The 22,287-nt window shown below is 42.7% G+C and overlaps 1 protein-coding gene and 1 long non-coding RNA gene across 3 annotated transcripts in view; one reads left to right on the forward strand and one right to left on the reverse strand.

Annotated features, from left to right (window-relative positions):
* Positions 1-8,532, forward strand: part of LOC121662639 — a 59,582-nt gene extending 51,050 nt beyond the window's left edge. For both annotated transcript variants that reach the window (XR_006015357.1, XR_006015358.1), the window contains exons 6-7: positions 1,457-1,563; positions 7,410-8,532. This is a non-coding gene — a long non-coding RNA (uncharacterized LOC121662639). The remainder of the gene's footprint in view (positions 1-1,456; positions 1,564-7,409) is intronic.
* Positions 1-19,949, reverse strand: part of LOC121662638 (melatonin receptor type 1B) — a 24,627-nt gene extending 4,678 nt beyond the window's left edge. Inside the window, exon 1 of the mRNA XM_042024000.1 lies at positions 19,680-19,949. Within this exon, the coding sequence (XP_041879934.1) occupies positions 19,680-19,896 (217 nt within the window). The 5' untranslated portion in view covers positions 19,897-19,949. The remainder of the gene's footprint in view (positions 1-19,679) is intronic.
* Between the last annotated feature and the right edge of the window lie 2,338 nt (positions 19,950-22,287).

Genomic DNA, 22,287 nt, shown 5'->3' on the forward strand with positions numbered 1-22,287 from the left:
AAGGAAGGAAGGAAGGAAGGAAGGAAGGAAGGAAGGAAGGAAGGAAGGAAGGAAGGAAGGAAGGAAGGAAGGAAGGAAGGAAGGAAGGAAGGAAGGAAGGAAAAAAGACTTTTTTGTGTTTTAGAAGGCCTTTTGGAGAAAAAGAGAATTTAGTCTGGGGTGTGTTCACTAAGATTAATCTAAACTCTAAGGCCTCCCAGCATCAGCTTCTACCTGAAATGTAGTTGTTCAGTTGAAATAGAGTGGGCATTCAGCTCTTTCAATCATATTTGGAAATTTACTGTAAAGTACATTTAGCGAGATATTTTCAAAGTTTTGAATGCAATTTACGACTTGAAAATTCTAGGTGAAATGAATAAATAGAGTTAGCAAGGAACTTGTCAAAAACTTAATTTACTAGTTTACAACTCAGAAGAAAAATGGTCCAATATCTATAAAGGCCTCGGGTGATTTGTCACTTCTATAGCTGTTTACAGGGTTGAATGTTCCCACTGTGTACTGCAAAGTAAGGTCCAATGGTATTTTTCTGTCTTTGTGCATGACTGCAGAATTAAGTTTAATGTTTATTATGGCAATGAATAATCTACAGAAGTAGAGAGAAACTTTCCTAATTCATAAAACATAAATAATTGACATTTTGAGAAACCAAAAGTCTTAGACATCTTTTATGCACTTGGAGAAAGTTAATGTTCCTTGATACACCTAACCCAGAGCTTTTAGAGTGGCCTAAATTACATTCATAATATAACTAAAGAGGTAACTTTTTGCTGCTTGTAACAAAATAAAAAGCACAGAATTCTCATCTAGCTGGAATTATTATCATTGCTTCTGGAATTTACTCGATGGACTTTGTTCCTAGATTTCAGTTTCATAAGAGAAAGAGATATATTCATTTGTAAGAAAAACATTTGCTCACTGGAATGGAAAGACCCCTTAATTACAAGCAGTAGCTACTAAAAGCCAGATGTCTTGCCAGGTATTCAAAAAGATCCACATCTGTGCTGTTTTAAACACTGGTAGTTGTATGCATAAAAAAGAAAATAAGTTCTGATATTTGCTTTGCATGCAACAGAACTAGATCAATATTTCATGAAGCATTCTTGCTTATTGGTTTTCTTACTACAACTAACAAGAGAAAGAGAACTGCCACACCCTCTTGCAATCTTGATATGACTTGATGTTGTAAGAATTTACTCTCAGAAAAAAATTTTTGGTAAGGCCAAAACTTTTAAGGGCTAAGCATCTGCCTTCTGAAAAGACAACTGACTTCTAATGTCTCTACCAAAACCAGAAGCAATTTCAATCAGCAACTATTTTTTAAAGGTTTTTTTTCTGTCTTTGGTTTGAAACTGGTGAAAATGTTTAATTATACATCATAGTGTTGTTTGGGTTTTTTTTTAGGTGGTGCTTTGGTTGTTACACATTTGTTTAACAAGTTGTTCTACATTGCACGCAGACATCGCCCTCTTCGATCTATGGCACCAGCAGCAGGTGGAGCAGAGAATTAAGTCTTTCACACACTGACATTTGAATTCCCTGTGACAGTACAAGCCAAGACCTAGGGTAAGCTTTGATTTATTGAGACATGGTAATTTGGTATAATGTTCAACAGAGTGTTGCTAACAGAAGGTGTAACATAATGCTGCAAACAAATGCCAGATGGGTGTTTGTTTTCTTTGAATATGACAGTTTAAAAGCAGTGATATGCTCTTTTGTAGTTATGTTTCATGATTTCAGATATTAGCGAGGTATACTGCAAACTTTGATGTAAGGGAAAGGGACAGGCAATAGATTTCCACCAGAACAGCATATTTTAGAGACTCTAGCAAAAAATATAGCATAAACAATGAATCAAAGCTGGTCTTCCATTTATGGAACATCCAGGTTATTTCTTTTTTAGGAAATGTGTGTTGTATGAAACAGTTCAGAATAATTGGTCACTATAATTATCCTCTTACATGTACAAAGAAAAACCCATCACTGGGAGTAGAATCATAAAATCATTCAGATAGTAAAGGACCTTCAGGATCATTAAGTCCAACAGTTAACCCAGCACTGCCAAGTCCACCACTAGCCCACCTTCCTCAGTACCACATCCACACCTCTCTTAAACACCTCCAGAGATGGTGATTCCACCACTTCCCTGGGCAGTCTGTTCCAGTGCTTCACAACCATTCAATGAAGAAATTTTTCCGAATATTTAATCTAAACCCGCCTTGACGTAACTTGAGTCCATTTTACTCTTGTCCCTTCACTTGTTACCTGGTAGGAGAGACCAACCTCTGCCTGGCTACAACCTCCTTTCAGGTAGTTTTAGAGAGCAATAAGGTGCCCCTGAGCCTACTTTTCTCCAGGTTAAACACCCCCAGCTCCCTCAGCTGCCTCTTTCCCCAGCTCTGTTACCCTTCTCTGGACATGCTCCAGCACCTCAGTGTCTTTCTTGTAGTGAGGGGCGCAGAATTGAATATGGGATTCAATTGTGCTGAGTACAGGGGGACAGTCACTGTCTTGGTCCTGGCCACACCATTGCTGACACAGGCCAGGATGCCATCACCTGGGTACACGCTGGATCGTGTTCAGCTGCTGTCACCAGCACCCCAGAGCCTTTTCCATCAGACAGCTTCCCAGCCCCTGCCCCCTGCCTGTAGCGCTGCCTGGGGTTGTTGTGACCCAAGGACAGGACCCAGCACTTGGCCTTGTTGAACCTCAGACAGCTGGCTTCAGTCCATCAATCCAGCCTGTCCAGATCCCTCTGCAGGGCCTTCCTGCCTTCCAGCAGATCAATACTCCTGCCCAGCTTGGTGTTGCCTGCAAACTGACTGAGGGGGGCACTTGATCCTCTTGTCCAGATCACTAATAAAGATATTAAACAGGACTGACCTGAAGAAGAATGCAGGACTCACAAGAACAGAAGCTTAGCATGTTAAAAGGACCCTGAGATTGTGGCTTAGTGACTTGCAGACTCCTGGACTGGAACAGACCTGTGTTCTTGGCCCTACATCTGAAACTATGAGTTAGTGCTGGAAGCTACACTTGCAGGAACTGAATTTTAGGCTTATTAGGCAGAGCCCTCAGGTGTTGACACAGACTTACTGAAAAGAGGTACCTAAGCTGCACTGTTGTTTTTGAGATCATGATTTTGGCATGGTTGGCCTCTAGGTATGAGTGTAACCCAAAACAAAACCTCCACTTTTCCTGCGTGCTCACTCTTCTTCTTCCTCTGGTTAAATATGGGAACGCCAGTCCTTGCTGCGAGATTGCTGCCTTGGGTTTCCTAACAGACTACAGGTGCAAAAGGCTGTGCTGTTAAAAGCTTAGTAAAAAGGCCTGAGGTTTGTAACCCCTGGGTGTACAGTTTTGCTCGCCTGTGGCTTCCTCTGGTGCCGGCGGGGACGGTGGTGACTCTCTGTTGCCACCTAGTGCAGGAGCCACAGCAGAGACAGCACACTGCATCATCTGGCAGGGCAGGAGGAGAACGCCAGCGTCTGGTTCTTGCAAAGCAAAACGCTGATCGTTAATCAGATACTACATTTATGGGGTGATAAATACTTTTCTGGGCTTCTGATACTTTCTGAGATTGCAGGAACCTTTCCAGTACTGGGTATTTTCACAGAGAAAAGGGGAAGCAGAAGAGGCAAGACAGGCTCTACTACTAGAAATTTCACTGTTGCCTAGTGGTTATACTTCCACGGTATAAGAGCCCTTCTTTGAAAAAGGCTTGAGCTTATGTCTCCCATAGTCCCCAGAGAGTGCCCTACTCACCAGCCCTGCTGCTCTTCTGGGGTTAGCGTGCTTGTCTCTTTCTAGGTTATGTTCAAGAATTTCAGCCTAGAATCAGAATACACAGATTATCACTTGTATTGTAGAGTGCTCTTTATCAGTATGCTCATAAAAAAAAAAAAAGTAAAAAGTCCTTCTCGTGACTTAACAGCTGAGAAACTGAGATAGACAGGTGCAGGAACTCTCCAAGACACTGATTAGGAAGAATACTCGAGGTTCATGAACCTTGCTCTTATTTTTCTCTATTAGAGAATACCACCACTGTTAGGTATACTCTGGGAAAAGTGGCACTTTTCCGGTCCAGCTTTCTTCTCCCAAATGACATCGTAGTGGCACACTGATGCTGAGGGATGGAGCCAATAGAAGAGCTAGAGCTATGAAGCAAAGCTAATTTTATTAAAAGCAAACAAAAGGGGGTGGTTGCTGCACTAGGTAGTAAATCCTTAACAGATATTGCAGATGTAAAAATTTTACTCGTGTTCAAGGGAAGACTGGAAAAGTACTTGTAAGAGACGTAGTTTGAATATTACTTAACAGACATACCATGCTAGGTTTGGGAAATCCTCTCAGCTGGAAGGAATCACAAGTTGTAAGAATACAGAAGTATCATACAGGGTTGCTCTGTTCTCTTTTTCTCCTCAGTGCCTGCTTCCATCTACAGTTAAAGACAAAGTATGAGTCTAGCTATGCCTTTTTCTGTGTCCACCCATCTGAAACTGAGCTGCATTTTGCAGCAGGCTCAGGGAAGATCCCTTACATCCATGCCCTAAAAGTGAAGTCAGGCTCCTTGAGGGTAATCTAGGTAATCAAGGATGGAAAAGGCCCATGTTGTTGCTGAGAGAATCACAGACTTGTAGAATCATAGAATGGTTTGAGTTGGAAGGGACCTTAAACATCATCTCATTCCAACCCCCCCTCCCATGGGCAGGGACATCTTCCACTGGATCAGATTGCTCAGTGTCCCATCCAGCCTGGCCCTGAACACTTCCAGGCATTGGGCATCCACATTTTCTCTGGGCAACCTGTGCCAGTGCCTCACCACCTTCACAGCAAAGAATCTCTTACTAATATCTAATCTAAGTCTACCCTCTTTTGTTTAAAATCTCCCCTTTTTCAGTTTAGATGTCTCTCTCTAGGTACTTTTGCTTTTCATGTGGGGAGCAAAGCCAAGACATTCGCTCTGAGGGCTTAGCACTATGGGCTGTGGGCACCAGTGGCAACCCAGCCTCAGACCCTCCAGTTGCTGAGCACAATCGCTAAATAACAACAAAAACAGACTGTTTTTTCACTGGTTCTTGAAAGAAGTCGTGTTTTCTGTATCTGCCAGTACATATCGGCTTAATTTTCTTCTCTTGAAGTAATCACAGCTGTTGATTGCTTCAACTAAGAAAGAATAGGAACCCTACTTGTACAACTGCAAGTATGAAAACGCATTTACTGCTGACAAAGGGGCTAATATGAAAAGCTGTAAAATACAGCAAATATAACAAAATAACAGGTGCAATCTAGTTAGATCCTATAAAGAGCTTGGCAACCTATAATTTTTAGTAACTTTTTTTTCAGCACTATATTGCATGTCATAGAAAAAAAGGTGAAATATGTAGCATTTTATAGGATGTTACTTTGTTAAAGAAACAAACAAAAACCCTACCCCAAAACTTGTTCCAGATTGACTATAAAAGACTGAAGTGTGGAAGAAAACAAAGTAAGGATATTTCACTTCTGAAAACTCTGGAAAAAACTTTATTATTCCCTGACAGATTTTAATTTCTATTGTATGAAAGGCTAGTTCATTCCATCACCTTCATTATTACTTTCATCTTTGTTACTGTCTAGAAACTGAATTTTTTCGAAGGCAATTATGGGGTTTTTTTTTTCTTTGTTACTGCAACAAAACCTTGCTCAAGTCCTTAGAATAACTTAACTTCCACCTTCTTTTAGAAAAGAGGACAGGAAATTGAAAAATGAAAATAACTTTGTTCAAACTAAACCCATGTTTTATTTTGTTAAGCTGTTTGTGTTTTGTTTTATTTTAATATTTTCTAGCCGATTAGTTGAATTAAAAAATCCCAAAGAAACAAAAAAATCTCAGACATTAAATAATTCTATTTTAAAATGTAAGGCTTAAGATATTACTGAAGATACTCAGGCTATCAGGCTGGTATATGAAGTGAATAAAATTGGGGACTATTGGAGACTATAGGACACAGCACCATTTTGCCAGGAGAGTTGATTAGCCATGATAAGGTGCATCCTGTAGTTTTGCCCTGTAGACCAATGTAAACAGCCCAGAACTTCTAAATGTGAGTGTAAATGTTGGGATCTCCACTTACAGAACCGAAGTCATGCCAGTGGCAATTTCCACAGTGGTTTGCTCAGCTGCTCCGGAGGGCTGCAGGTGAAGAACTTGCAGCATGAGACAGCTACAGAGACAAATACGTGCAGAGCATGTACATGTCAGCTGGTTCCATCAGCAAAAAGAAACCAAATCTAAGCCCATTCTTGCTGCTATGTACTTTTAAGTGTTCCCGTGTTCAACTTCCAGACACAGTGGGGGATCCCAGAGTTTTATAAAATAGGATCTGATACACGGCAGTAAATAGAGTACACAGGAACATCTAATTGGAGAGCACTTATGCTGACAAGTTGCCAATGCTTCTAACAACCTATGGAGTCCCTTCATTATGATCTTCTTTTCTTCTCTTGTTTCCTGTTTCAGCAAGTAAGAAAATAGATGACACTTGACGAAAATGGCCATTATAACCTTTCAGTAAGGAAAGGTCTTACCCTTTTTTTTCTGGGCTTTTGGAAGGCCTCATCACTGTACGTGCATAAGGAGATGAATGTCTTCAGAAGCTGTTGTCAGTCTCTGCCATCTGCTTCTTTTGGAAACAAGGTCTTAAAGCAAAGTACAGTGACGTGATTCATCTTATAATGATACTCATAGGTTTGTAAACAGCATGTGAACAGATGAATAAATAAAATGCTTTTACAGAAGATGATTGTGTATTCTCTTCTGAAGCATTAGCTGCTTTGTGCTCCAACTCAGTACAGACAAAGTGAGTAATGATAATTTGCTGAATCAAGGTCTTTTCTGAGAGCCAGTAGAAGCCTTGAAAAATCATAAGACAAAAACTGCTGTGGCTGGGCCTGCAAGTCATGATATTGTTGAGATAGGTAAATGAAGGGTGATAGGCATGCAACCAATATAGCCATAGAATCGCGGAAGTTGGAATTGATCTCTGGAGTTCATCTAGTCCAACCCTCCCATTCAAAGAGGGATAGACTATAGTGGGTTGTTCAGGACCATGTCCAGTCAGCCTTTCACTGTCTACAGCCACAGAGACTCAACAAGCACTCAGGGTGACCTGTTCCAGTAAGGAATGAGTATACAGGATATTTACTGTTTCTCTAGGGAATAGAGGCAAGATGCTGTCAATTTTGCAACCAATGAGGGGTCTACTTGATCTACTAAATAGCAAAGGGTACCTAAGATCATACCTGTTACTATGCATGCAGAGACCAGACATGGTGAGTAACAGTGAGCTAGATTTGCTTGGTCAGAAGAAGAGGCCCCAGTGAAGATTAGAGTTAATAGGGCTTTGTTTTATTTATCCTTCTGCCTTCAGATTCCTTGTGACAGCAGAACTGAACAATCTTTGACTGGACATAATGGCCTGAGCCAAACAGAGAACCTGGACCAAGAAACATTTCCAGACCAGTAAACCTAGAGACTGGTAAAGGTACAGAACTCCAGAGGGGTGGAGCATGGAGTGTGGTAAGGGCTGCACAGAAAGAGGCAGGAGGCACCAGCTCCTAGCAATTTTTGGAAAGCAATTCCCATTGGCTTTAGCAAGGCTAGAATGTTCCTCCTTATCTAGATACTCACGTACTAGGTTCAGCTTACCCCTGTTGCAGAATCCTGTTCCACATGCTACTTTGATGACCTTTGACTGCAACTAGCCTTTCAGACTAGCCTCTTGTGGCAGTTCTAGCTGGTACCCCAGTGAGTGACCTGGTGGCCTGTCATCCAGAAAGAGAGTTCTGGGTGACTTCTGTCTGCCTAACCTACTGAGTCACACCTCTTCGACTGCGTGAATACACTTGCAAACTGGACCAAACCAATATAATCTTTACTAAATCAGGCTCAAATGGAAATCACTATATATACTACACGAGAATGTTTGAAGGTGTTTGAAGGTCACCTGCTTCAATATTTTGTTTGGTCTCCATAAGCAGAGCAGATATTCTTGCTTCATCTTTAACCAGGAAGCTGACTGTACAGCAAGTTTTACAATCTTTATGGTCCTAGACTACCAGGTGTTTCTTAAGAGTCACTAAAGAGGATTGCATTGTTTTCAGATTATCTAACTAAAGGCATAATTACAAGGCCTCAACTTAGTTAATTTTTATTCTACTTTGAAACAATGGATGTCCAGTGCTGCAACTGGACTCTGGATTGTGTAGTTGGTGTTTCGTACCCAGGAAACACAGGTAAACTCTTATAAACTCTTTCAACCCACTTACCAGTAAATAATTTTTTCTAGGCAAATCAGTGTGATCAAACCATCTTTTTACAAGGCTTGCCTCAACGTCTAATTAACATGTTACACATTTTGTTCTAATGATTGCAAAAGGAAGAATAAAAAAAGAAAGTCTTGCTTAACATGAAAACTGATTCAGAAAGTAATCTTTTGTCAATAGGCTCTAATCCCACCTATGAATCTAATAACAAGTACTTTTGCAGTCACTTTAAAAATATCACAGGCAGACTTTTTGTCCTTGAGTAGGAGTGCTCTAAATTTCCACAGCACAACACTCACTTTCTGACACTGTATTTTATGCCAGTAAAACACCTGGAACATAATGGTGTACTATCTGACTTGTGGCAGGGAAGTTTGAATTTTAAATATTCTTTCTCTCGTGACCTCTAACATAACAAGACAAAGGCATATAAAGATACCCGTCACCTATTAATCAAGTATTTTTTCCTCTGTAACAATCCAAAAATTACACCCTGTGCATTCCATAAGTAACAACTTATTTCAAACAAGCTGGTTGGAATGTTTAGTCTCTTGAACATATTCCCAAGCATTTTAAGAACCATAAGTGGCAGTTCACAGAAAGAAGGGATGAGGTAATTCCCAGTTGGCACATAGTGACTATGCCACTTGTATGTCTTTATTTGTCTTGAAGAAAAGCAGCATGCTTTAATATAACAGCTTTTTATTGCTCAGTAGAAAACCCGAATAGAGTTGGCTGCAGAGATTGAAGACTCTGGCTCCTGTCAGCTGACTGCTTCTGAGAACATATTTTCAAAGTCCTAAAGATTACATCTCCAATGAACTTCACCACGGACAGGATCTGCACAGAATGGGCATCTTGAATAGACACTTTTTTTCTTTAAACTGTGTGGATGATATTCAATAAGTAGGACATAAAAATACCTAGATTGATTATTATTACATATATTCATAGGTGACAGACATCTCACAAAAGTTTCTTTTCCCTATTTGCACTCAAATGAAATGGTGTGAAGACTTGAATCATTTGGAAAAATGGAACTGGCTTTAGAATGAGAAGACACTGAGAATTTCAGGCAGTATTAGCGCAAATCATAAAGACATGAGGATGCCACTTATTGGTTCCTGTCTTCTTTGCAGTGATATATTTTACAATTTGCTGCTAGTTCTAAACTTACAATCAGTTAATGTAATTATATTTGCAAGGCTGAGGTACCAAGCGGATATTTTTCCTGTTAGTCAGACTGTTAGCTTCAGTAGCTGCATGTGATACCTTCTGACAACAGTTGTTGCCTACGTTGTGCAAATATGGCTATCTAAACCAACAGGTAAGCAGATGTTGTTCTATAGCAGAAAGATGACAGTGTTTATGGAAGTACCATATAAATTATTATAATCTTCATAAGGTATTTAAACATTGAAACTGATCCAAGCCCATAAAAACAGCTGAAAAAATTATTAACTCTGTCAGAAGGGTTATGTTTTTTCTGCAGACATAATTTAAGCAGCATTTATTAAACATTGTAATCAAATACCTCTATAATTAATAAATAATTCAAAAAGAATTCCAACAATCAAGATTCTAGTAATTTGATTAATGTGTTTAGGCTGCTGTTATCTGTTTTCATGTCGAGACATAGCTATCCCATATGAAGCTGAAATGTCAGGAAAATGCTGACTCTCTGATATAGATCAGTCCTTATCAGTTTGGAGATGAAAAGTAAACCAGTTTGGAGATGAAAAGTAAACCAGAAGATTCCAAAGCAGCTACTGTTCTTAGGGAGAACACACCACGGTGTTGCACCCACAGTGATTTAGACAAGTTTCTGTGGGTTTTTGCTATCAGGAAGTCTGTTTTATGCCCATATCAAGGTGGAAGGTTAAAAAGCAGAACAACTGCTCAGATTGATCTTTAGGAACATGAAAATTGCCATAGCATTACCTTCTTTCTGCAAATGAAAAAAAAATAGTTTTGTTTTATCAGCTGTGGATAACATAGCTGTTCTCATATTTATTCTTGGGAACATGGCTATGCACCTGACAGTCTGACCCAAGGTACCAGTATGGGCTTGTAAAGGATAACTTCTAAGAAGCTAAAATCTGAAGCATATCTGAAGGCAGTGGTACTCATAATAGATCTGAATTGGAGTAGGAGTAGAATTTACTCCTAGAGGCAGAGAATAGGTTGTCACCAATTTAATGGAGTGAGTGTAGTCTCCTATAACATCCTCAACACAATGATTCGAGTCATCTGGTGAATATATATCTGCTAAGAATAGATGAAAAAATTAGTCTTTTAAAATGAGCTGTCCTAGCACTCTGTGGGGAGGTTTGGTCTCTTAGCTCTTGGCTGATTGTGCCAAAGAGCACCATGAATCCTGGAATTGCTTCTGCTGGTCCATCCAAGAATAGAGCTTTACTGCAGAGAGGTCATTCCTCATGCAGTAAGTGAGTCTTGCAAAAGGAATGTCAGTCCAGAGTCCAGGAGAGAGCTGGCAGGAAAGGGAGTGCTCCTAAGACACGTTGGAACTGCCATAATACAGCTGCTAAGAGCTCCTTCTAATTTCCTGTATCTGAGAGTACAGTTGCATTGGTTATTTCAAGGAGATGAAGGGAAACTTATTCATACTTTGAGTTGAAAAAAAAGCAAAAAAAAGCTGTGTGACTCTGTTAGACTTGGCCCTATGGAGAGCCTGAGTACAGTGTTGCAAGAAAAGCACCGCACTAACAGCATCCTTTGGTTTTCCTTTCCTTGAAACATTGAGTGGACTTGTGCCAAATGAAACACAAATTGTAAATACAACCTTAGATACTTTTTTGCAGGTTCAAGAAAACATACCTCTGCGGCTCAACTGAATCCTTATCATTCTGTTTTCGCTAAAGATAATCACACCAATACCTCCGCTTACTAAGTGGGATAGGACTTACTATTACATCCTAAAATAAAAGTATATTGCAGCTGATCTTGGCAATAAACTTCCTATTTACTTATCAATAAATGGAATACTTATTGCACAGGATAAAAGTAAATGATAATTCAGAGCAATGATAATTTGGCAATATGGCGTTGCCAAGTGCTTCAAAGGAGGACACAAAATACCCTATGGCTGCAGAATAACCTGCCTCAGGTTAAAATTTTATCCTAAACAGGATTCCCTGTGATGCAGATTGATAGAGAAATTATTTTTCTAATTTATGATGTTTCTGTACTCCTAAATACTTCTTTCAATCCCTCTAGGCTCATAATTACCTCACAAACTTTCTATTTCTGAAAATTAAATACTTTTTAAGAATTTTAGTACTTTAAAATTCTGTGTCCTCTAGAACAATCTTAAGTTTCCACTTTTCACTTTTTCTAAATTTACCTGCAAGATTTACCTGCATTGTCAAAGTAATTTTCCTGTTTTGCAAATTAATAATATTGGCTTTTCATTTTGCTCTTCTACTTTTGGATTATTTACAGGTTAACAAAGTTTAGAACTATTATTTCATATCTTTGAAGACTTATTTTCTCATTTGGTTACTGTCTGAACAAAGTCTCAAAGAAAAGAGAATGGAATTGGTGATGAACTTATTCTGTTTCCTCTCCAAGAAGAGAATAGAAGCATAATTACCAGTATGAGATGAGTCACGGGCACATGACTGAATAGTTCTAGAAGTTATATAGAAAGATTTGGAGTATTGACCATTTGGAGGTATTTTCTGAGAAGAGGTTTCATATCTTCATGGACAGACTTCACCTAAGCATATGGGATACCAGCTTGCAATCCAAGCTGGCAGAATGAATAAGAACTTAAAATTGAGAGATGGGAAGAGAGCTTGAGAAAAAATCATACAGTTTCTTCATTTAACACCCAGGGCAAGGGAATTTTGGCTTCAGGAAGGTGGTGGCAACAAATATAGAAAATAGGAGCTCAAACATTGTGGAGTTCAACTGAAGTGGTAATATAAAAAGCAGTAGAACCAGTTAAAGGATGCCAGGAACCTATGCAATAAAACAGGGGATCCAAAACCAGTAAGAAATAAAAATAAAACTTTATGGAAACAATTCTGTTAGAATGGAATTGCACCAGTGATTGGAGAAGAGAAATACTAACAAAAAGGTCTATTGTCTTCATAAAAAAAGGGGAAATGAAGAGAGAAATTGAGAGAGAGAGAAAGGATATCCTGGTAAAAGCCAAAATTACACTGGGGAGGAGTTCGAAAGACAATGTGCGGTGAAGAATGCAGAAACCTGCAGCAGGATGAGAACGCCTATCTTTTAGCAGGAAAACACTAATGGAGCCAATTTAACATCAGGACAATGCAGGTCCTCATATGTAAAGGGGAAAATAAGCACAGAGCAGCTGAGTTCTGGACATACACCCAGCAGATTTCAATTCAGAGTCTGTTTGCCAATATACCCCAGCCTTTGTTTTCATGAAGAACAAAGACATCCCTGAAGAGCCTGCCATAGAAAATAAGGTTGTATTGAAAGCAGATGACATTATTTTGGTTAAATTAAATGGAAGAATAAACAAAGCAGACATCACTAAGAAGAGGGCTTGCACATTTTGATAAATAAAAGCAGCTAATTAGGAAAGTGAAATCAGCTGTATTGAGGAGCTTAGGGACTTAAATGTGGAGGAAGGCTGGCATTTCTTCATATTAAAGGTACAAAAATATTCTCTGTAACTTGCATTGAAAAGAGGGGAAAAAAAAAACCATAACAAAAAGTTCCAGGTCTAGATGAAGAAAAAGTTGTCTCAGTAAGGATACTGGGGGCAAGAAATGAGGCTAGAAGTACAGGGTGCATCCACCAAAGAAAAATGCTAGACAAAGCAAAAATGGATTAAATGGGAACTGACAAACCCCCTAAACTTCACTGACTTTGCAAAGACTTCTAAAATAACTAAAATGCCTTTTCAACACAGTAACAAAAGAGAAAAGAGAAGTTACTGGGGAAGGGGGACCCTGAAAATCAAGTTAAAATAGCCTTGGTTTGAAGAAAGATTTTGGTAGACCTTTTAATAAGGACAATAGTGGTGGTCTTGGGGACAAGGCAGGTGAGGAATTAGCATATCTACAATAAAGCAAATATGTCAGAGAGATTGAATATACTTGATGGCAGGAATTTTTTAACATCTGTTATCTCAGTGTCATGTTCCGAAAGTACTGAGAGCTACACGTGGGACCTGTAAAAAGGGGCTGAAATGTTCTCTAGTCCTCACTGCCAGTAGGGAAGTGCAGATTTCTCTCAGGCTTGAGTGATTTGATTTCTCTCAGAGCTTGGCTCCCACATGCATCCCGAAGAGCAGTGTTGCCATGACTCACTTGCAGCTGTGGTGCTCTCACACTTTACTACCCATTTCCTCCTCCTTTGCTCTGGTGCTGCACAAATGCTGTTTCTTTTTGCATGAATGGCGCTCCCAGTAAGTCAAAAAAGCAATTAGGGAGTAATGAGAACAGTAAAACAGTGTTGCCACCTCTGGAAGATTCATTTGTCTACCATAGAGTATGTGCTAACATGGCACCTGTATTCAAGGTGGGAAATTGTTGAAAAGGAAGAATGAATCAAGAAATCTTTGGGCTCTTAACCTCATCTTAATTGTAGGCAAGGCTGGAGAGACAAGTTCAGAGGGATAGGAAAACTAAAGATGCAGATACAGACAAATGGAATAAAAGTCAATGTGAGCTTACACAAAGTGGCTGTACCAACTAATCAGATCATCTTTATTTAATAAAAGTTGGGCTTGGATTTTCTGGACCTGGGAGGTTGCTCTAAACGAATCTAGCCTTGGAATCACCAGGGTACCACTCACAGTCTGCTGCTACCACTGCCTGGATGATGATGAAAGAAAATTGTTGGACCAGAGGGAGGTAACCTACATTAAACTAATTTTGTCTGTTTCAGAAGTATTATGTCACAAAACACAAAGAGAACTAATGAAATTTTGTGATAATACGAAGTTGAGAGCATACACTGATACAGGGAAATGTCAAAATCTTTTTTTGCGTGAGGACTAAAAGAGCAGAAAGTAGATAGAGTATAATAACAGGAGGTATGAGGTCAGGTACTGAAGGAATAATTGTGTAACAAAAGAAAAAGAAGAGCTGCATCAGCAAGTGACTGCACCAAGAACAGCCATCTATATGATGCTACCACATAAAAGGAAAATGTGGCTTCAAGGCATACCAGATCTATTTTGTCCACCCAGGAAAGGACAGAACAGAATAGAATGTTAATACTTTCTTGAAAGTATTGGCGGTACTTCACCTGCATTACTGTGAACAGGTCAGTTTTCTGTTTAAGACAGATTAATTCGGTTTGGATAAGTGATCTAGAAGGCCTAAAAACCCAGGGGAATGAAAAGCGCACCTACTTAGAGGAAACTAAAAGCATTTTACTTGTTTACTATGGCAAAAAAAAGTTGAGGGGTAAATATGTGTTTACTCGCCATTAATATTGCACAAAAGTTCTCAACAGGTGAAGAAATGATCCATTCACATTAGATGACAATTGTAATTCTACAAATAAAAATATCCACTCTAAGTTAGCAACTAAAAATCACAAAGTTAAAGTAAAGTACAAATGAGTTTGAGTCATGGTAAGAGATAGAAGAGTTTAAGTGTTGGGTTCAATGAACTTTAGTGAATGCTGAAGCTCTGTTCCCATCAGTTTCTCAGTGTTGAGCACCTTCAAGCTGAATGTGAGAGAGAATGTGAAGCCAAACACACACAGTCCCAGAACTAAGAATTCCACAGATCCAGGGTTCAAGAAGACAGGAGTACAAAAGCTGAAACTATCAGAGTGGGATCTTATGCTCTGCTCATCTAAATATGTTCTTGTCAGTATCACTGCTGTTATTAAAGGACAATTTTGCCAAGTGGTTTCAGAAACGGGTTTCTCCAGTGTAGTTTTGTAAGAGATGGATTCCATCACAGGAGACAACTGTCCTGTGTCCCAGTGGACAGGAATAATAATAGGGGAAGAATAAAGGAGGGAAAGAGAACTGGTCTGGCCAAACAGAAGAAGAATAACTGAAAACGGCATTCAGCAATGGGGATAACTTACCTTCAGCTATATCACAGAAATGTGGATTGAAGGCTGTAGAAAGGGAAAGAGCATGGAAAAACACTACAAGCCTTGCTTATATTGCTGAACATGTTTATTTAGTAGATAGATGAGGACCAAAATTATAATTCTACATGCAGGATTGTTTATTTTGTACAGATACACATATGAGAAGCATTGTCCAGCTCTAGAGCCACATACACATTAGTCAGAACTAAACATGCAAATACACCAATGTTCTTACAGGTAAAAGAAATATGAGTTTTGAGTTCATTTGTGTTGCAACAGCACCTTGCTATTCAAATGGAAATCAGAGTCTCATTGTGCTGTGTTAGCTGTTATATATAGAAAAGAAAATAGTGGAGAGGATGAGGAGGGCTGACAAAATGCACTAAAAATACCACTTTCCACTAATGCGTTCTTTGGAATTGCACCAAGGTTAATATTAATATTCTGCCAAAAGTCAAAGGGTCCTAAGTCTTCATTACTCTTTGAAATGATATTGAGTTAATGTGCCTAATTCTCACTTCTCACTGATTTTATGCTAGCTTTAGTGCCAATGAAGTATAAACAGTTTGCTTTATCTCCATCGTCTGGGAGATGCTTTGCTGGTTCCCATCTTCTGGAGTGCTTCCTACCAGGTTCTTATCGCAGCCCATAACGTTATGTTTACAGCTATGGCTATACAAAAGTATCTTTAAAATTCTTAAAAGCATCTAGTGGCTTTGATTTACTTGATGCACCTTCAGGATACTTGATCATCCAGCAGTGGTTGTTGAGCACATGTAAACTTCACCACTTCAAAAATTCAGCAATTTAAAAGCTGTCTTCAACTGGGTATGTTTAATTGGAAACACACAAAATCAATAATTGTTTTTGAAAATTCAGAACACATTTGACGTTTCAAAGAGAAAGACAAGCTAATTTAATTTTATTATTTCCACATACAAAGTTTTATTTATTTTTGTAGCGTGTTAGATGAAATTACCCTCCTCCCAAATTAGAACTGATAAAAGCATTAATTTCTGTAAATTAAATCACTTTGAAAGATCAGAAGTTGCTCAGGCTCTCACAGAAAGACTGGGTGCAGTTATGTAAGACAAGCATGTTGATTCATATCAATTATGCTAAGCATTACTTGGAAGAGTGTTCACAGATTTTCCCCAAAACCAAATTTAAACATGGGAAAGAGGCTTCTGGATGATCTGAAACAATCATTCTGTTGTAAGGCTGGCAAAATTCCCATGGTTGAGGAGTGAAGGAGCAATGTCCAGAAACACCAGTCTTAGCCATTCTTTATGTCTCTCCTGCTGAACATAATATGTGTCAGCCCAAAGGCTAACGGGTCATATTTCATTCCATTCTTGCACCTCCCATTATATAACAGTATTAGAATAGATTTACTTTTGGTCATGCTTTAATTTTAAGGAGAGTGATGCATAACTACATTGTTTCCACTTATCAGATCTCTCTATGAAGTCTAGAACAGAATAGTGTTGAAAAATCCTGGAAAAACTGCTAAAGTCCTGCTTTACTTTCTGAAGGTAAGATTACTTCTTGTGCTACAGAAGTGGGTAGAACTGGTTAATTTATTTCTTTTACACCTATGACTTATTTGAAGTCCCAAACTCTCATCCAAAAAAAATCTCTCATTAGCTTCTTCAAAGGGAACTGAGTGCTCATGATACTATAGCTCTTCCTTTTTCCTTCAATCATCTGGATGTCTGCCTGTCATAACCTTTCCCCTAACTTCATCTTTTTCTTCTCTGACAAGGTCTAATTCCTTTCATGCCATTTTTCCTCATCATTTCACTTTCTACCACATTCACTCCCCTTGCAAATACAAATGCGTCGTTTCTTGTTTGCTCAGAAAGGAAAACTGCAAGTCCACCTGTTTTTCCGTCTTCTTTCCTTGTCAGAGGCTAAGGGCTCCCAAGTATTGCCTTAACTCTCCACCATTTTCCCATCCCCTCTATCACTCCACCCACATCAGTTTTCAGTCCTCTTCCACTCTGCTTCCTCCTTAAGAAATTTTACCTGAAAAGACTTCTGTGGACATTTACCAAACTATACCCTTTCAGTTTCACCTCTAAGAGACACCTCTCCCTGACCTAAAACTAAGAACTGGCAATTTAAAAGGTATTTAACCTTATGAAGATTATGCAGAAGGAATTCCCTGCTATTCTTCACAGTACTTATCAAAGATAAAGAGATTGTTGGGACAGGGTCAGTGACATCACATTAAGGATGATCCTAGAAGGAGATCAATTAGCAGGTATTTGGACTATACGACCAGGTTTGCCTTTTTTGTTTTGTTTTGTTTTCTGAACAGTCCTAGGGTGCCACTAAGTACTTTGATCAGTATCTTGAAACTTACTCTTCCAGGTATCACTCTCTTCCAGTCCACATCCTCTCCTTCGCTGTAGTTTGGGCGAAGGGAACGTTTCAGAAGAGAGCCCCTCTCTTCCTCCCTCCGGAAAGGATTTGATGCCGCGGGCCGGCCGCCCTCGCCAGCCTGTTCCTTCGGGCGCTTCCGCCCCGGAGCCCAGGCTCTAATCCCTGGGGAACACTCCTTCCCCCGGCGCCGAGCGGGCCGGGGAGCGCCGGTGAGTCACGGCGTGTCCCGCGGGATTCCCTGCCCCGCCGTGGCGCTGCGCCCAGTCCGGCCCAGCTCAGCCCGGCTCCGCTCGCCCGGGGCAGCGCCCGGCGCTGCTCGGCGGCCGCGGTCCCGCTCGGGGCACGCAGGGCTCCGGCTCCGGGTCGCGCCGGCACTACCGGCCTCGGTACGGCTCTGCCTCTCTCGGCTTGCCCAAGCACAAGCGCAAGGACCAGCAGCTGCCTCCCTAAGTCTTCCCTCGCTTAGCGAAAGCACCCTTCCAGACACTCTCAAGTTCGGTGCTGCTCGGTGGGGTGTGATCGCTCCGCCCCAGGTAAACAGGATTTACCGGCATCCCCCGCCTGCAGTTAGACGTGCAGCGACTGGGGAGCGCCAAGACTTATCCTCCATAAACTGCTTTTGCCCCTAAGTAGGATTTAACTTAAAGCAAGCGCGAACGAGCGCCTACTCCCCGTCAGCAGGATTTCCAGTCACCGCACGTGAGACACGACAGCGCTTGGGAAGAGACACTGGTTTAAAAAAAAACAAACACAAACCAACACCCCCTCCACCCCGGGGAGAAACAAATCAGCGGCTTGTCCCTCCTTCCCCGCGGCAAGGGAGCACCCGCTGACACAGAGGACCGATGGCAGAGCCCTCTAGTTCCGAGTGCGGAGGACGTAGTGCTTCGGACTTCTGCCAGCTCCCAGCAAAGTTTGGTTACCCCGACCTGCGTGCGCCTGGCAAAACGAGGGCACTCGTGTCTCGAAGAAATGAGCAGTTCCGGGAACAGCTAGGTACTATGAGAACTGTAGTAGATACACCACAATTTCGGGGGTAGCACTTTATACCGCACCGGCACCCAGCATACAGCCGAGTGCAGGTGTGCCCAGCTCTGCGCATCAGGAAACAACCGGCTCCGTCGACGGGGAGAGGAGCAGCGGGTGTAGGATCCGCACGCAGCGGGACATGCGCGAATCAGGGAAGTTGGCCAGGAGGCAAATCCGCGAAGTTGGTGCTTAACTACAGAGTTTTGTAGCTTGAAACACGTGTAACGAGCCCGGAAGAGGTGAGGAGAGAAAGCCAGCAAGTTTAGCAAGTAAAGGCTGCAGAGCAACATTCTAGCACACACAAGGAGAAACCTTAGACACGATTCAAAGAAAACACCCCACTTTATTTGTTGCGTTCTGGTTGAAGCACATGCGGTGAGGAGACAAGAAGACGATTTTGTGAAAGCCTACCGTGCACTCTGAGGCAGGCTCCAGAGAGCGGGCTGAGCCGCTTCCCCACGCATGCACAGCACCGCATCTTTAGGACTCTTGAGCAAGTTTTAAAAGCTTCTCCTTCATTCCTCCGACCGCTTTCGGCACGCTTTTTGTCTCCGGTATTTTAAGCAGATGGCACCGATTCCCCTCCTCGGGAGCTCCATAGACACCAGGTAATGCCTCATTAGGAACCATTCCACGACCTGCATTCCCGGACGGAGCGCAGGACGGAGCCCGAGGGGAGCGCGGGGGGTGACTGAGAGCCTGGGGGTCCCTGCACACACTACAGGGCAACGGATGGGGCTCTGGTGCCCCGCCTTCAGCGGGCGACCCGCCCGGACTTGACGAGCAGGCTGGACTCCTCAGGACTGCTGGAAGCGAGGACCAGGATGTCCGCAGGACTCCGGGCGCTCGCCACTCCCTGCCGCCGCCGGGACAGGGTGCGGGGACCAAGCCCTTACCTGAGTTCCGAAGCTTGCGGTTCTTGAAGACGGAGAGGATGACCAGGAGGTTGCCCAGGATGTCCACCACGGTGGTAAAGATCAGCACGCTGGACAGCACCGGCACCACCCAGGCGGGCCGCGGGACGCCCGCCGCTGCCGCCTCCCGCTCCGCCAAGCCGAGGCGGCCGCGCCCACCCGGGTCACAGCAGTTCCTCAGGGAGCCGTTCTCCAGCATCGCGGCCACCCCGTCCCGGCGCCTCCCCGCGGTGACCGGCGGCGGCCCCGCGGACTGACCGCGCGGGCGGGCGGGAACGGCTTTAAGGGGCGCGCCGGGCGCTGCTCCACCGGGAGGGGCGGGGATGGGGCGGGGTCAGAGCCCCCTTCCCTTTCCCGGGCGGTGGGGGAAGCCCGGGGGCGGGCACGGCTCCGCCTGCCGAAGGAGGGAGGGAGGGGGTGGCCGGCGGGAGCGGCGGAGCGGAGCGGAGCGGAGCGGGGAGCGGCGGGGGCTGCCGGGGCGGGGGCAGCGGCAGCGGCAGCGCCAGAGGCAGCGCCAGCATCCACGGGCAGCGGAGGCGGCCGTGCTCGGCCATCCCCGGTGACAGCTTGCGTGGCCGGAGAGCCGCGGGGACAGGAGAGGGCGGCGGAGAAGCCCCTGTCCCGAAGCGCTGCTTCCGCCGCCGGGCTCAGCCGCGAACATCCGCCATCCGCCGCGGGGAGAGCGCTTGTTTGGGGGTTGTCTGCGTATTGGTTCTGGGGGGTTGGTCTGGTTGTTTTTCCCCTGCCCCGCGGCTCGGACCGCGGTGTTCCCGGCAGCGCAAGGCCAGCGCTCCCCCCGCCTCTCTCGCCGCCAGGCACGCCGTGCGCCCAGACGGGTGTTCCTGGCACATTCCTCCCGTCGGTCTGGCAGCAGATCTGAAGGGGTTGTACACTGCCTTCACCGTGGCCTTGTGGTTTGTGTTTGAGCACAGCGGTCTGTCAGGTCGAGACTGACTGCCCGTGGGGCGATAATTGCGAGCGCCACGGGCCGGACGTGCCCGCGCCGATGTCGGCTTCGGAAGCTGGGCGCGTTTCGCGGGATTTTCCTTTCGAGCTGCAGGGCAGACAGAAGGGCATCGACGGGCTTCACTCTGAAATTACGCTTGAAACATATAGTTTCCTTTGGACCCTCAAAGTGACAGATACCATATGCTCATTTGCGTTAAATAAATAACCGAAATGCGTGCGACAGAGGAGGGCACAGCCCGCGTGTCGCCGTGCCTGGCTGCCGGCGTGGCTCAGCCGCCACGTGCCGCTGGCAGTGTGACACCGGGCTCACACAGCGGGTGCCGGCAATTAGGGCTTCTCTCAGCAGACGTAACTCGGGAGGGTTTTGTGCCCTACTTCACATTATTTTCAGGCCATCCAGGCCACACTGTAACGTTGTCCTGCTTTCAGAGGAAGGTATGCCCCTCAGTTTTTCAGGAATTAGATCCTGAAATAACCTGCCTTGTGGTGTTAGTTTGGAAAAACAGGACAAGTTTCTGTCTTTTCTAACGGCAAATAACTTTTTTGTGGAACATTGCTTCTTTGAGACTTACGTCTACACAAATGTAATCAAAATGTAATCTACCGGTGTAATCAAGATGCTAAAAGTTACTGTGTGGACTTCTTTTCTTGTCAAATTAGAAATAGTTTATTGTTGTCCATTTTAAATTCCTAGTAAATTTAGATATACCAAAGTAGTCCTGGTTGGAATGAACATAGAATCGTGCATGTGGATTTTTGCACTAGTCATACTTACACCGATTGAAAAAAAGAAAACAACCCTTCAGATGCTGTCTGTTTAATGTAGGCAATATGTAAGGCATCCTGATCCTTTTCAAACTAGAGATGGAGTTATCACAGCTTCATGGCTTGAACCAAAGAATAACCTTTTTTGAGAATTATCATTCCTGAATAGTTATTTTGCAGCTCTGCCATAGGAAAGTAATAATTGCACACTTGACAGGACAGGCTCATTCTTGATAGAAGCAAAAATTCACTTGATTTTCTTTTTCTTTCTCCAGAAGTTTAAAAGGTAGCTGATCCAAGGAAATGCCTATTTTCTGTATTCATCAGTGCTAAGGAGGATTTTTCATTAGTGAATAATGATCTACCTTTAAGAATAGCTTTTGCGTTACAGTGTTTCCCTTTATCTGCTTCTGTTCCAATTTCCCCTTTCAGAAAGTCATTATCCTCACTGCCCATTATCTATGTACTGCTCTAGACTTATGGACTTGTTATGGAAAACTTACACATATTATCGTTTATTTTCATGCCTGAGGCTTTTTCTGGGCATCTCTCCAGAATCTGTGTAAGTGCTTTCAGGAGAACTGTACCATTTTGTTGTCTGTCATTACTACAGGATTTATCTTTAACTGTTTGTCAAAAGCTTAAACTGTCCCTGAGCATAAATGTGGCTTTTCAAGGTAGGCTTTGCTCCTGGCATTATCCAGGTTTGCAGTTTGTCCCCACAAGAGGAACAGTGTATTTCTCCCTGTCACACACAATTGTTATGTATCGTCGCTCACTGTGTTTTATAACTCCCCAAAGTGTGCCAAGTGATTTAGAGAAAAATTAGAAAGCTATGGCCTGAGCTTGGCCTGAA

This window comes from Corvus kubaryi, unplaced genomic scaffold (genome assembly GCF_017639235.1).
Source record: "Corvus kubaryi isolate FWS band 111438036 unplaced genomic scaffold, C.kubaryi_AGA036_p1.0 37260, whole genome shotgun sequence".
Classification (NCBI taxonomy): domain Eukaryota; kingdom Metazoa; phylum Chordata; class Aves; order Passeriformes; family Corvidae; genus Corvus; species Corvus kubaryi.